General features: G+C 41.7%; 1 protein-coding gene across 10 annotated transcripts in view; it reads right to left on the bottom strand.

Moving 5' to 3' along the window:
* Positions 1-16956, bottom strand: part of IQSEC1 (IQ motif and Sec7 domain ArfGEF 1) — a 361739-nt gene that overhangs the window by 118828 nt on the left and 225955 nt on the right. Inside the window, exon 1 of one of the 10 annotated variants that reach the window (XM_090148116.1) lies at positions 6170-6716. The exons of the other annotated variants lie outside the window; for them this stretch is intronic. Within the exon in view, the coding sequence (XP_090004242.1) occupies positions 6170-6417 (248 nt within the window). The 5' untranslated portion in view covers positions 6418-6716. Of the gene's footprint in view, positions 1-6169; positions 6717-16956 lie in introns of those variants that run through there. 10 annotated transcript variants of the gene reach the window in all.

Below are 16956 nucleotides of genomic sequence, written 5' to 3' on the forward strand. Positions count from 1 at the left end.
CAATTTATAGTCCCCACAGATGTTACTCACATGATTCGTAAGCACTACATTGAGCTGCACTCACCAATTACTAACAAGTCATCTGACTCCTTCTGGAAAACACAAAATCTCGTTAGCACCAGATTAGTTCAGAGCTTCATTTTCTCCCTACATAATTTGCTTTACGATTCAGCAGAAAATGATCCTCTTCAAATGTAAGAGTGGATAACGCTTCCATGTAGTTTGTTTCCTTCTTTTCCATGATCAGGGCAAAAAGACACAAGCTGAAAGGCTGCTTTAGAAGTTCTGCAATTATGAGTAAAAAAACCAACCCACGAATCAAGCAATTGGGTGATCTGTAACCAGAACCAAGAGCAGTACTCTTCCAAAACAAATCCTAAAATACAGTTTCTAGGTGGGTCTGAGAAGACATCTTAACACTAGCAGTGGAAGCATTATCAGCATCAAGCAGAAATCCTACTCTAAAAGTTTCCATGTACGTTTTTACAATGTGCATCATCTACCACAAGCATTAGAATGCAAAAAATTACCTTACGTATGACTGAACCCCTCATGTCTAGAGGAGGGATGTTACCAGTTCAGTAACCACGGTTCTGCATCAACAAGCTCCTCTCAGAGCTCCATGTAACTAAATAATAAAACAGTCTGATAACTTCTCTCTAGACCGCCTTGGATTAGGTTTCTGACTTCTGGGGTTTCAGTGCTTATCATTATTCCATGTCACAAAAAGCTCCAGCAGAGTTTCAGCCTGGGCCAACCTTCAGATCTCACACTGCTCCATCACCCACTTTCAGCAATTACTTGACCCTTTTTCCAAAAGCCATAGCACACTTTTCAAGTTGTTAAGAACCTTAACTCTTTGTACAAGAAAGCACACAAGCAGCGCCAGTGCAAGACTGACAGATTCTATATACTTCCATATATTCCAGATTCTATATACTTCCAACCCTTACATACCCTAACCTGATTTTTTTTTTTTTTTAATGTGAAAGTGGGCTTAATTATGTATAAATAATGCAGCTTCTGTGGCAGTTCTGTAACACTGAAATTCCACCAGGGATTACCTAAAAGTCATCTACTAACAGCCCTTGCTTATACGTTTTCAGCTTTTAGCCATAGCACTGCAGATGGAGCACATAGAAACATTAAACAAAGGATTTTAATAAGAGCTCACAGCAAAAAGCAAATGGAACTGATAGAGCCCGGTCCTGCACCAGCAGATCTGGGATCTGTAATGCTCACTGTGCCTTTCCTGAACTCATCACAGCCGTAGATTTGAACTAACGCTCAGGTTGAAATAATTTAGCTGTGTAAACAGACACAGCCTGGTTGAAAAGAAGCAATATTTAAGTAGAATTAAAAATTTTCAATCCAAACAAGACTAAAGCTATGTGTAGTTCAGTCCCCAAACAAGTCTGCTTTAGGCAGAGCAACTGGGCTCAGGTGTATTAACACCGTAATCATTTCCTCTCCAGATTACTGTGCATAGACCAGAGCCAATAGGAAATGCATGGTATACTTAATCAAATAATATATTTTATTATGCCAAATGCACAGGACACATTGACACACTGCTAACACCAGATTCTAAAGATACCAACTTCATCCCAACTTCACCATGATTTGTTATACAGGCATCAAGAGCTTATTACAAATTCATTAAGCGCAGCGTAGCTGTTGGCACTGTCATTGTGAAGAGATCTTTTAACCCAAAGGAAGGTTTGCACTTGGATAATTACAGTTGTACTGTGTTAAAATAGAAGACTAATGGCTGTGAGAGACATGCACTATTGAAGATTAAAGCATCCAGACTGCTAATGATGATAAGCATTCAGTTTTGTCTCACAGCTTCTCAGATGCAGTATTTTGCAGATTTCAAGATGACAAAAAACCACACAACGCTGTATATAAAAATCAATACATCCTGAAGATACAGGAGTCAACGTGGAAGGCTTCAGAATTTGCTTTATCCCTTTTTAGTCTTACGAACGAATATCTGTATTAGTAATTCTTGTCAGTGCTTAAGCCATATAACTAGAGGAAAATCGCTCTGTTAATGTCTGACCTCTACAAAAGATGCCAACATCATTGCTTAGTGCTATAATAAAACAACACATCCTCCTTCTCTGAGAAGTTCTACAGACATATTCCTGTAGCTGCTAGGAGGAACATCTGCGGTGGGTACTCCTATTCCCATTTCAGAAGGAAAACAAAATGCATAAATGAAAGATCTGGTTATATACCCCGTTATCTCTGGTTACACGAGACCATAACAAAAGGAAGATACCTTCTGTGAATATTTGCCAATGACCATCCCCAGCCTTGTCTCTTAGCTCTGCCCTTACCCATCCCATCTCCCATGCTGGGGGTGGTCGTGCTGAGGCTGTGAGCACTGTGTCCCCTGGCTCTCCTATCACTGCTCTTGCCCAGTGCCAGCACAAACTGCTGCATGCCATGGTGCTGAATCTGACCTCTGCCTGGTAGGAAACAAGACCTTTCTTGCCAGCTGATTTTCCAGCACAGCTGTTCAATGCTGGTGCCAGCACCATGTGTGGAGATCATGGAAGCAGGAGGAAGGAGCTGTGATGTACAGGCAATACCATCACACTGAACCTGAGCTTTGCAATAACATTCCTTACATCGTTCCTTTACATTGAGCTCTGTTTAATGTATTATTGTGTAGAGCAGCTTAAGCTCTCATAATGTAGATACTCAGAAACGTTATGAATAAACCCCACTATGAGATGCACCAAGCTGCCTTTACGCACTCACACTTCCCAGCAGCCTCTTCCCTACACAGTCACAGTTGATCATGAGGCCCAAAATGCGATTAAAGCTCAAGCGAGACCCTTTCACTTGTCACAGTGCTGTTTTTTCTTGGTGAAAAAGCAGCACTGTTCTGTCAGTCTTCAGAAAAAACAAAGCAGATGACTAAAAATAAAGTGTGACTGAACTAAGATGGAAAATGTTTGTAGCAGAAGGAAAATAAGTGAAGAAACTCCATGACAACTCATACTGAAGCCTAATTCTTACTTTTTTCCAGATGTGTAGAACACTGAGAAGTAACTATTGACTATTTTCCTCCGTTACTTGCAAATGGAACTTCAAGATGCAAGCTGAAAACTATGCATTACACTATTATAAACCCTTTAATTTATTCTCTGCGGGCTGTGGATCTGCTGATTCAGATGGCTCCAGTCTGCTCTGCTAACCACTAACCCATCCCGAGGGCTGGCTGGCATGTGGCACAGTACTGAGAGCACAAGTAATTCCCATGCAGCTGATCTGCTCCCCTGCTTTGTGTGACGTGCTCCTCTGTTTTCAGACTGACACAACCCTATAAATACAAAAGCTAATCCGAATATGCTGACAATGTTACAGCTAAATATTTGCCTATCCCCCATCTATGATACAGTAGTAAAATGCAATGTTACAAGAAGTAACTGCCTACTGATTTTTTAATCCCAGTGCTGCTTTCGTGCTTTGCCAACTCTGACTTTGGAGAGTCTTCTACCTGTAAATATCCTAACAAGCAGACATTCACCAAAAGAACTGAGTGCTGTTTTTCAGGGCAATTTGGCCTCAAAATGACATTCAGCACCTGAACTGTTTGCCCTTTGTGCACTACGACAGGAAAGGGTTCAGTAAGAAGAGAAAGTAACCAGGCAGAGGCTGCAGTGAGAGCACAGCTGGCAGTACTGCTCGGGCCTCAATCAGCAAAGTGTCCGTGACAAACACCACTGCTCCCTTCATCAGAGATACCAGTGACAATTTACAGCACTTCTGGGCAGGAGAACTTAACACTTGGCAGTGAATGCTGCAGCCAAGGAGAGTTCACAAACATCACAGTGTGCCATTAGTTCCTGCAGAAGCACAGAGATTGACAGCACCAGAGACCAAGCACTGTGTCAGGACAGAAGTTCCCTGGTACGTGGCACAAGCTCAGCTCTGTTACGTTGATGAAGAAATCCCTTCATCTTTACTATTTTTCTAGTTCTGCTGTAGGAGCAGGCAAACACTCCATGCAAACAGACAAACAAAAGTCATGGCAAACTTAAGCATGCATACAGGGACTTGGATCATCTCTCTCCCCGAGGCACACAGTCTAATTAGGACAGACAACAAAGACTCAGTCAATTTTGTAAGCAGTTGGATTCCAATGAAAATAAGACCAACCCTGAAACCGAGCAATAATAATTTTCTTTTTGGAGTGGGACTGTTCTCTTGAGGCACAGATCCCTCATTCAGGCTCTGTGTTTGTCAGGAGCTGTAGCACAACCAGCCCAGTGTAGCGGGGCTGTGTGCTGCGGTGGCACGGCGGGTGTGCAGGAATGCCTTCAGCAGGGCGGCTCACACTGAGGCAACAAACAAGCTCACTGACTATTTAAGACACATTTAAATTGACAAATCTCCAGCAGTGGCTGCGTGGGTTGTGCAGTTTTCCAGAAATGGGAGGAGGCAGGAGAAAGACTGGTATAGCCTCATACTTGGTGGATAGAGACGTGAGCCAGAAGGGTTGGTGACAACTCCTAGAATGTAGGGAGAGGTTCAGGATTCCTGAAGGACAACTGAAAAGCACATTTAAGGTGGTAGAGATCTTTTTCCACAAAGTGAACATTTTCTTTATGCTCTCAAGCTCACTGATTTTGCTTACAATGAAATTATCACGTATTTTAGAACAGCCCCAAACTAATTGAAAATACTCATTGCACTACAGCAAAGAGGAACTTCATTTTGCATTATGCTAGCTGTGGGAGCCAGCGAGCTGCTCTAGAAATAAGCAACTGCTGTGAGCAATTAAGCTAATGTTGAACCTATGTGCTCTGAACAGTGGTAAGTTCACTGATAACAGATGTGGCTCTTTACAGGTGAGCACAACTTGCATGTTAAACATTAGAAAAATAGCCACACCCAAATGGCTATAGGAACCTTTAAAGCTCACTCTTACTAGGAATGTGCACTTTGATCACTTGAGTTTTGCACTGGACTTTTCTCTGAGGTCTCCAGCAGTACCGAAGTCAGGATGATATCTGTGCTGTAAAGACCATTCCACTGTATTTAAGCACCAGTTCAGTTTGTTTCAGGCTTTCCCTCTATTTCTCGTTCTAAAACCAGATCATAAATGACTTTTATGTTAACTGAGTCCTCTCTCAGGGATTATTTCCTGTTTCTGTTGTATTGATTCACTCTGCCGAGAACAAGGAGACATTTTAGTGTTATTTCAGCATCCTGATGATAAAAGCTCTCCACAGTCTCGTTCTGGTTGTCATGAACATCCAAGCAGGAATTCAGGCTCACCAAACTCTTTCCTCGGCACAAAATAATTATGCAGTGTGAAAAGCAGTAATTATTTGCGTGACGTGATTTCTCAAGGGAAGCTCGCGTGACAAAATCTCATTATGGGGTTCTATGGTTTGAATGGTACAAAACTATAGCATGCTATTTTTAAATATATCCAATTGCTGTGAGAACACACGATCACCAAGCGTCTCGCTTAATAGCTCCATTCCTGGAATAAACTCTGCTGCAATCTACAGCGACTGTGCTTGGCAGGGAGCACGCAGCTTGTCAAACACCAGTGCTCCAGGAATGTGCCCGGTGATGCACGGCAGCCCCAGCCTGTCATCTCATCCGTGTCGGCTGTGCTTTTACACGAGGCATGCAGGTAGGCTTCTAGCACCACACTAGCTTAGAGACATTTGAAACTTGAGATACTTTTCTGCCATAAAAGCCTCCGCCTGTTCTCCCCGCTTCTCATCTGTCTGAAGCACACGATGCTCGCGGTGTGCTAAACACACACCCTGCATCTCCACATTTGGGAGATACAACGAATTAAAGATAACAGTAGGCAAATATTCAGGAAAGTAAGGTGTTGGTGCTTTTCTTTTTTTTATATCTCAGATTCTGTCTGCATGCAAATGAGACAGAAGTACTTCCAAAACTGAAACCACGAGAACTCCACTTTCCTTGAAGATTACTTTCAAAAACCCTGCTTTTTTCCTTTCAGAACTTTACTATAAGGACAAACAAAAGCCACCTTAGTAATCATCTCAGACTATGCAGAGTTAATGCACAGGGAAAATAATACAAGCAGGGGAGAGACCATCATTAACACACACAGCTCTCAGAAACTTAGCACAAAATAAAGTTTTAAATATTCTTACTATACCTGATTGTCCTGACAGAAATGCAGTATTTCCACATCAGATTCCACATTGCACTGCCATCTCCCTTCATGACCTTCTCTGAAGAGTTTGCAAATTTAAAAGGATTCCAAGAAATGCAAGAAAGAAGTTTAGCAGCACACGACAAAGTTAGTCCAAGGTTCACGCAGCAGCCAAGCTCTGATTCACGATTTCCAAGTGATTCCTCTGACTTCCACTCAGATGAACTCAGAAAGAAACCAGCTCTCCTCATCTGAAGTCTCGAGTTACTCCTTTCTTGATGATTTACAAGACTTCTTGTTTACATTATTTGAAAGCCAGAGACGATTATTAGAGGCTGTTCAGAAAGCTACATATAATATTGCTCCAAGTTGTCAAGAAAGCAAATTCTACCTATGAAGCATCTACACAAAGTTATTATAAATTACTCCTCTTGAAAAAAGAAAAAACAAAAATGAAACCAGAGTGGCACCAGGGCCTTAGCAATCCACTTACTGGAGCTGTAAGGCACACCAAACACACACTACATCATATCGCTGAGGCTGAATAAATTCCCAACTGTTTGCAAAATTTCTTGTGTACTGTAATAAACTTCGGAGTGCCAAAAGAAGTAATGAGTCATTTTCCAAAGCCGTGTTTGAACGGTTATGATTTTCAGTGGTGAATGTCAGCTGTGACATTCATGACCTAGCCTAGAAATTACATCAAAAATAAAATGACAAAATCTGATTTAAAAAAACCCCAAACTTATTCACCATGTACGTAGCATTGCCTTACTGCATTGAAACCTCATAGATAGGTACATGGCAATTGGATTTCGTCTTTGTGTCACTATATAGTCCTCAGAAAGATCCCAAATCCCATACTTGACACTGCACAATTTCTCAGTGATGATAGGGATTTATGAGCAACATTTAAATGAAAAGTACCAGCACAAATAATTTTGCCCTTGGTTTTGGAGGATTAAGTTGAAGTGCACTTCATTTATCATCAACACTTTCAACTGAATTTAAGCCTCAACAGACACATCTGGAATCACCTTTATAGAATTATTATTTTTGCTATTAGCATTGCTATCTTTTATTCACTGAAGGATGAGTCCTTGAAATTCTGCCCCAGCTTCTTCAAGACCACCCAGTCAGTCAGTGTTGTTGTATGACACGACAACTTCCTGAGCTTCAGCTCAGCCCACCAGACCGCATTTCTCTCAGAGGTCAATAGCACAGTTTTCAGGGCTTCTTCTGGATCAAAGACATTAAATGTGTGTTTATATTATAAAACTTAATTAGGCAAGAAACTAAGTTCATGCTGCTATTTGATAGAATTGGATGCTTCTGTAATTAAATGCCTGTTTTCTGCTGCATAACTCCATTCTGTATAAGACCATTTTATCTAGGATCTCATGGCCAGTACCACTAGGCTGAAATAGGCTCTGTTTCAGTGATTTTCTGACAGCAATTCCAGGAATAAGTTACTGACAGCTCGTAAAAAAGTTAGAAAAAGTTCCATGGCATATTGCACATTTTACATCAGTAGACTTAATAGAGAAAAAATCACATCAAAAAACGTACAGATCTGTTCTTGACATAATCAGTGAGATAGACTTAAATGATGGAAAAAAGCCACACAACTTCTGGCAGACCAGCTGAATCCAATCACCAACTTCCAAATATGAGAGAAAAAGTACGAGAAAAGAAAGTACTTCTTACTCTTGTATGATGCGCTCTTGGAGTATTTAATTTAGTATAAACAAGCCCATTGTGTCGGAAGTATTAAACTAACAGCAGTTATCTTCAGAGTAGCATAAAAGTATCACACATGCTAGATGTGTCAACCAAACCTGCTTAAGCATTTATTTCCCACAACAGAGTAATTGCTGTGCTTGTACTATGCATTCATTGATTCGTACTCAATTGTACCATTTTGACATTACCAGCATCCATGGAAATATGATTTTATCTGTCTCTAAGAAATAAATAAAGGCAAATATCATACTGAGATCTACAAGAGCTTTTTAAATTCAAGAGTATTAATTACCTGTTTCATTCAAGTTTCCAGCATTTATGTATGCCCAGTCACCAAATGAATTAAAGTGACATGAGAGTATCATCAGACAAAGCTGAGATGCAGCTGATTTTTAGCTTTCTTTGTTCTTTTAAATGATTGCTGCAGCTTGATAGCATGGATAGTTCTATGGAACAGCAAACAGTGTTTCAGCTGAGTTTGTTCACTAATTCCCAATGTGACCTGGGCAAATCAAGCTAGCCCTCCTCCAAGCAAGCATTTACTCTGCAGGAAATAGGAAGCTCAAATTTGGAATTATTTAGAACTGATAGGCAACCCGCAAAGACAAAATAATACACATCCAGAAAATGCTGAACACTGTGCAAACCATAAAACGAGCTGACAAATCTTGTGTTTTGGTTCTACAATTAGTTCTTGGATGCAGATAATTGCTGTTTATCCTGGTGTAAACATGAGGAAAAGATTGCTGTGAAATGCTGCTGGAAATGATATTTGAGAGGCATGCTGTAAAGCTTCATGAGAGCAAGGAGAGCAGTGCTAGATTTGACCAACTGCAGGTGTAATGTTATCAGCCACAGCAGATGATTTCTGCATGTGCACAGATGTGGAGAATGGGTGATTAACTAAAGCCTATGGCTCATTCTGTCTCTCTGATGGGCTGCCTCTTCAGAAAACATCACCTTCATAGTATGATTAGCACAGAGGGAACAGAGCAGATATTAAAGAGGAAATTGACTAATAACTACTTCTTACTATTAAGTAAAGTCTTATTTGGGAATGGAAGAACTTTTCTAGCAGCACTAAGACAGTACATCCCTTTTGTCTGAGCTGTTTACGTTCTTTTCCTTTGTTCACAGTGACATTACTATGCCTGAAACAAGACGTAGATTAGCATATCAAATGAATTCACTTCTTTGAAGCCTTGTTTGCTTTTACTGTAGGACAAGTCAAGATGAGCCCCAGCACCGCAGGGGTGTTTTGGCATCATGTCTGCTTTTGACACAGATTTTCCATTTTGTACAACAATCATAATCTACTGTAATGATTCCAGCGACAATTTTCTCCCATACTCACACATTTGGCCAAGCAATCGCAGCCAACGCAGACTGTGGGCTGGTAACAAGGGCTGTTTGGAGACAGATGCTGCCTGGCTGCTTTGTTATTCCTCTTTGGGTGTGGCAATAAAAACTTCAGTTATCTCTTCCCCTTGAAATGAAACAACAGATTCCATTCATAGGACATCACTGCATCCACCCAGTCGCACTGTGCATGGAACCACGCGTTGTATGAAACAGAACTCCCCAAACAGATATTCTTAATTTGATTTCTTTTTTCCCTTCCCATGATACTCCCTGGAAATCTTTACTCAATTAGTCTTGCCTGCAATCATCTGCAGCACAACCCTCACCCACAGCAGTGTCCTGCTATCAGCATCTCCTCTCAGCTGTCTCCATACTACCAACTTGTAACAGGAAGCTGTAAAGAGTGGCTCTGCCACATTCCCTCTTTAGAACATTGGCCTTTCCAAGGCCACTCATCACTTCAGATCACTTCAGCTGTTTTATTTGCAGTAGATTGATGAAGTGCTTTCCCCTGCATCAGATGGCTGTGTTGTGCCTATGTTTTCCCACAAGTTTACTTCCATATTTATGCACCAAGTGAGCATACCAACACTCTTGAAGCTACGTTTCACCATAACAAGTAATATAATTCCAAGCTTTATAAAATACACACATCTTTTAAGGAAGAAACCTGTAATTTTGACATTGGTAATTCACACACAGACTGTGCTACGATACCAGCTTTCCCAGGTGGCTTACAAGGGCTCACCCAATAGTTGAGGCAGCCAAGATGCATCTGCACTGTGCTATCCCTGCCCCTCCCACAGCAGTGCTGCCTCTTGCAAAGCCAGCATGAAGGGCTGCCTACTTCTCTTTGCCCCAGCTGCTATTGAACAGGAGTTGAAACTGCTGATGCAGGTGAGCTTGCACCAAGACCACCTGAAAGAGCTGAGACAGACACACTGGCTTTGTTTTGCTGAGTGCCCACAGCTGGAGCAGGGGAATCAAAGCAATTGGAAGGGCCACCATCCCAAAACTACTGGAAATAAACTCACCAGAAGTTCTCACAGCTTGGCACTTTCAAGCACCTACCAAATGTTTTAGTAACAATATTATGGTACTTTCAATGGTTTTTATTGCTAAAAAGAACCCAGAGTCACTAATACCTTGCAACAAGATGAAGCACAGTAGTAAAGGAAAAATGTTACTGGAGAAGGGTAGGAAGGGAATGGACAGAAATGAAGATTTTTATATATAAATGTTTTTACACTTGAAAAAAAAGCTGCTCCAAGCAAAGATGTAACAAGGTACATGAAATGCTATTTGAAAATGCTTGAACTAAGGTTCCTTTAGAAGTTGTGTGTGGTGTGTTAGAGTGATATTAATAGAAAGGCGAAGCTTAATTTGGAGGCTCGCATTCTGTTATTCTCCCTTGTCTCCTGAGATTCATTCCTGCTTTGCATAGAAGTCCGCATGATAAGTAGTGCTCAAACAGGGAGGTGAGCTGAGCGACCAAGCCTCCGTGACACGAGTTGTGGGGAAGGGCTCAGAGAAACTGAGCAGATACGGTGTCCTGCGTGATCTGCTTCTGGATAAAGTCCTGTACTCCAGATGCATGCGTCACTTTACACACATGACATGTCTACAGCTAAGGTCATCTTACTGCTTTAACTGTATGAAGGCTCATCCTAAATGAGGCTAATACAACATTTCAAAGAAGAGGGGGAAAAGCTTATTGAAGTCTTCACGAGCGAAGAAGGCGATTTGCTCATTTTCCTGAAGTTTCTACTGAGACAAAATGATCAGAAAACAGAATTTAACAGCATTTCTATCATTAAGTAGATTATATTTACAGGGCATTTAACAAAAGGAAATGGTGAGTGCTGAAGTTAGCAACCATCACACACGTTTCTGGTTGTCAGGAGAGCTCCAGATTTATTTTTAACTTAGGTAGAGCTGCCTTTATACAACAGTTATTACCAATTAAGGAGTTAAAGGAGTCTCCATTTTATTTTTTATTTTTTTAATAATAAAAAGCAGTTTGACTTCTTGGACAATTCTGGATATCTTTAAACCCTTAATCTGTAACAAGGCAATGTTTTCCTTTAATAGGGGAAGGGATTTAGATATAATACAATGACTACATTTCTTCCTTTGCCTTCACTGGATTTTCTTTCCTTGCATTTAAGCCTCCTTTTTTGATTCCTCAGACGTTCCTAAGGGCATACAAAGCACTGTGTTTTCTGGGAGTTCACAGCAGTGACAGACACATACCAGTCCTTCTGTAGAACCAAGTCAGCACGGTTTTGGCATTTTGCTAAAGGGCATCTCAGCCTAACAAGCTGGCAGGCCTGTGCTGCCCAAAAGCCCTCCAGCACCCTTCCAGCTGCAGCTACGGACAGATTCCTCGTGTGCCCAGGCCTCCACCATACTCCCAGCACCCTTTTCTGTGACTTAATCTTGGAAGACTATCAAAGGAAGCTCAGAAAGCTTCCAATTCATGTAGGCTCATAGCCAAATGCACAATTAAAATGTGACAGCCCCAGGGTCTGCCCATCCATCAGATGCATTTAAACACAGTAGAGACCAGACACTGAAAGAGAAAAGCCTGGCACACAGCAGGCTCTCAAGGGGCACAGCTAAATGGCAGACATCGCCAACTGCACATCTGCAGGAGTCCCAGGACACACACCGAGGTTCTTCAAAGTCCTGACACAAATCTCAGATTGTGGAAGGCAGAAATCTGCACAAATATGAAGAATGCAGAACGTGATCACTCCGAGTTGGTTCCTGGGTGAGAAATGCTTTGGAAAGGTCCGACACTTCACTTACTGCAGAGGTGGAGAAAAGGCACATATGCAAGGAACCATCTCCATTCCGAAATGTAGATTATCAGTTACAGCAGTGGTGACAGGAGACACCACACAGCCCTTTGTATTTGCACAGGATTTTTGGCAATCAGCAGTACCAAAGTCCCACAGCAGACTTCAGTGAAGTCAGGGCATGGAAAGGTAAGGGATCCCGAAAGGTGGCTGTTCACTGCATAGGAAAAAAGAGCATCCCAGAGAGCGAAGAAAAATTAGGAGTGTGAATAATAGGCATATGGACAAAGCAGTTTGAACTTTTGTGAACACCCTCAGATACATGGTAGCATTAATTGCGTTAAAATGAAGGCTATAACCACACTAAAAAGTATTTGGGGTGCTTTAGTTTATTGGCTTAAAATCACTACCTCCCTGAGTGTAGACACGGCATTTTCATATTTTATTTATTTACTCAATGGCTTCCTTTTCATCATTTTTATGCTGAATATGGGAATGCTGCAATCTGTGCTTTTTGCTGGCTGTGCTTCAGGAGGATGTTGGATTTGGGGATAAGGAGGAGGAGAGAATTGTGTGCTCTCAGCTGCTCTGTGATTGCATAAACACTGCCAGCATCAGCCTCCTGGGAGAGCTGTGCTATAGGCACTATGACTCAGCCCTGCTCTGGATGAAGTCACTGTCAAGCGGAAGCAAACGATTTGTTTCTAACAACATATATGGTGAACTCCAAATGCAAGTTCAAGACAACTTCAGTTACTTATCCCACACACTCTGCTTTTCTTTTGTTCAAGACAGATTGCAAAGGAGCTCATAGTTCAAATGAGAGCCAGAAGTAAAGCAAACCAGATGACATCACTGTCAGTGTGAGAAAAAGAAATCCTTGCTCTCATGAACAAGAACCCAAAGATTTATTTTTCTTGCTTGCCGTTGGTGAGATTTGTCACTACTGTACAGCTATTGTTTCCAAGGATGTAAGATCACAATAGGTAAATAATGTATCAACAGCCTTTATCAAATCTTATTTCAAATAATGGATTTAAAAATAGTGTTCCCGTTACCTATGTAGTAGCACATGACCACTGAGATACATGCCTGTTGTTTATGCTGTGCTTTACTTAAAGGAAGCAGCTCTGCTCCTTGCCTGCCAGCAGCCACGTTGTCTGACACATCTGAAGCCATCCCACGTCATCTATAGGCAGAGTCCACGCTGTCAACATCAGAGGTGAGGAACAAAGACTATCAAAACACTTTTTTTTAAAGAATTCTTTTTGACAAAGTGCCTAGAAGACAATCCTGACATAGATCACTTAAAGCACATAAGCCATCATTGGAACTGCATCTAAATCAGGGCTGGCAATTCATTTAATGGCTTCAAACACTACAAATTTGTCTTGGATAACAGAATAGCAAAGAGGATGAGCTGAGAGCTGCAGGAGCCCCGCAGAGCTTGATTTTAGAGGGGCTTAAGCAGCTTCTGAGACTCAGTAACTTTGTGACGTTCTGGTATAGCAGCAGTAAGCTGCTCCTGCCACAGAAAGTTGTGAAAGTGTTTTCACTTATAATCATCACTGAAACATCCTAGTGGGACTGAATCATGCACCAAAATATAGACATGCTCTTGCCTGGAGATGGGCTTAAAAGCACGTGATTCAGTCTATCCTGAATCACAATGCTGGCATTGCCAGTCCCAACTGGAGACCAGCAGAACCAATTCCAGCTACTTCCTGTTTCAAACAACCTGCCATCCCTCCTGACCTGAGTCCATTGGGGTGGCTGCAATGAGAGTGGTAACTCTATAAGGGACTCCTTCCTCCTTTGCAGTGAGCAAATTGTAGAAAAGAAAAATGGAAATGGAGAGGTAATTTTAAAAAATAACTTTTTTCTTTCTTTTTTAATACGTCCTCATCTTTAAAGAGTATTGCAAGAAGTGAGAGGAAAATCTTGGGAGAAAAAAATCCCCCTCCCAAAGTACAGGTTGCAGTCATCTTCACTGGCAGACAATTCTTCTCACCTTATGCTTTCTCTTTAATGCAATGCTTGCAGTAACAATTTCCTACATGGGCCATTACACACCAGCTGGCAGAAGCACAGCACGATGCATCTCCCAGCTACAGAAATCTTCACTTCCACACGTTAAATCTGAAGTCATGTGATTTTATAATAATTCTCCAAGTAAGCATGAGACATTCATCCTCAAAATCACACAGAAACCCTACAGTGATTTGTTCATCTTACATTTAATCTACTATAGAAATTCATCTCCACACTCCTAGTATTTGTATTCAAAGGATACCAAAGCCCAGCACATGAGGGGCTACGCACTGACCAACACACAGCCACTGCTAAAGACAAAGAACTGAAATTTGATTTCCATAAATTAATGAATTATCAATCATTTCCATACTGGTTCTAACTCAATGTCCCCTCTGCTCTATGCAATCTGCTGTCCCTTGGATAAAAGCAGACTGTTTGCTCAGGTACGTGAGGTTGGAGGCACTGGCACAGTTAGCTGGGCTGAATTTTGGTTTGTGAATATGCCATGTCCTGGCTAGGGAAGCCACAGCCGAAGTTAAGAAGTAGGCTAAAAGCACCGTTTGTTTTGTCCTATTTCTCTCTTTTCCCCATGCTGAGAAAAGATACCTGACTGAATTCATTCTCACAAGGGACTGAAAGCTGCATAGAAGCCCTGGGCTGGGTGTCTGCCCTCAGATAGGTTTCTTGTCAGGAATGTCGCACGCACAACTTGAACAGAGTTTTGGAATTGCGTTTCAACTTTGAGTACCTGGCTACATTAAGAAACGGGCAGCTCAGAAGGCAAAAATTGTTTTGTTTCTACCCAATCCCATCATCCAGAATTGCTGTTCTCTTGCCCAGCAGGCACAGGCACAGGCAGGGACACACTTGTCCTGTACCCTTCTGCGCTCCCAGCCCTGGACAGCAGGGACAACCCTCCCCTCCACAGACTTGCTCTCAGGGGGCTGAGGAAGAACCCCTTCCCAGCCAGGTGCATAGAGAGCAGACCCTGTACTGGCATCCACTCAGCTGTCTGATTCAGGCAACAGGCCTGATCCATAAGACATCTGTGAGTAACAAAATCCAAAACCACAACTCGACTTCTGAAATACAGCAACACGCCACGGAGCTTCTGAACTGACAAGAAGCATTTGCCTTAGTTCTCACCATTGAGCACAACTGAAAATAGAAGTCATGCTCTGCTCAGACAGCCCACAAAAGGGAACAGAAGAGCAGTCCAATTGCTTGCCATGCTGGCTGTCTGCGCCCTGCTGGGCTGGGTGAGTGCACGAGGAGTGATAGGCAGAGCTAACAGGGCAGAGGCATCCCACAGCAGCAGCAATGCACCTTGAGAGGGCTCTTGCACAGCCTCCCCACGCCTGCCCCGAAGTCACCTGCTGTCGTACCACCACTTGCATGCACACTGTGAAGGCCTTGGTGCTCAGTACTGCTTCCCTGGCACTTCCCGGACCTGGCACTGCACCTCTGCACACAAAGCTGTGGCCAATTAGGTGACACTGGTGGCAGAAGGAACATCATGCAGAGATGTCTGAACTTCGCTTCTGTCTCCACTCTCTGACACTTGCTTTCCTCTTCATCCAGGTGAAACAGAGGGCAGGCAAGAACCCTATGTAATACTAACAATTCAACAAGTAAGCCTCACACAAAAGAACTGTTCCTTGAGTCCTATTTTGGTTATCTTATTTCATACATAAAAAAGGAAAATGTATACACACATGTACACAAAAACCATTTTGGCTCTTGTCCAAGAGTCTTTTAGACAGCTTACAACTACTGACAGAAATGAATTTAAAGTAAGTCTAAAGAAAGTGCTTTTTTTCTTTTCTTTTCTTTTTTGTAAGTGGCCTTTCCTGCATTTTGTTTCTTTATTCATCCGGTACCATTTGCTTTCCTCACTCATTTGTCACTCTGCCTTAATGAAGAAGTTATTTTGTTTAAAATGTGAGAAAGTTGAAACTTTTCAATTCTCCTTTTCTGACAAGAAAACATGACAAGAATAAAGTACTTCGATCTGATATTTACATGCTTAGGCTCTTTTTACTTCTGTTCATACAAACACACTCCAGGAGGAGAGTTCAAATGCGTGCAAGGTTTGATGATAAACAAATTAATGTCTGGAAGGATGCAAATGGAAAGTCCTTAGGTACTGCAGAGGTTTCCATTAGGAGATGCAGAATAACCCTAGGGCAATTCATTTGCAACAAAGCTGGGAGGTCGCCAGGAATCCAAGACATAAAACTTAAGTTTAGTTGTATTTGCTTGCACCAAAACCACCTGCCTGTGTTTCTTATTTTACATGGATTCTCAGCAAGGAAGATATGACAATGGGCTGGGAATACGTTGGAACTTTTTTTGGCCTAAAAATGAAATTTGTGAAAAGCTGTAGTAGAATAAAGCTATCTTTTGAAACTTCAGCAGCCAATGGTCACAGATGAGGGTCCTATATTACTCAATGCCAGAAAGTGGGGGCACCCCTTAAACCTTGAAAAAGATTGGAATGGTTCCCTTTTCCAGCCTCCAGTCACTGCATGAAAAATTCAACTGCAATTAGCATTTAGTACAAAGCACTTTCTGTAGGCTGACAATAGATAGTCAGACCACAAAGTGTACATAACAAGAACAGAATCCTATTTTAAATTGCATGGGTTTTGTTAACAATGAAAATATCTCCACTTTTCCCCCCAGAAAATTCAAAGACATACAATTGCCATTGGTAGTGTAAACCAAGAGTAAGAAAACAGAAGTTTAGATTAAAAAACAGTGAGCTAAGTTCAGGGACACGTTAAATGGAATTGCTTATTTTGCTGTTCCATTAAATAGGCAAGCTGAAAGCATCTGACACCCAGTGCT

The sequence above is a fragment of the Phasianus colchicus genome, chromosome 11, assembly GCF_987193195.1.
Source record: "Phasianus colchicus chromosome 11, bPhaCol1.hap1.1, whole genome shotgun sequence".
Lineage (NCBI taxonomy): Eukaryota > Metazoa > Chordata > Aves > Galliformes > Phasianidae > Phasianus > Phasianus colchicus.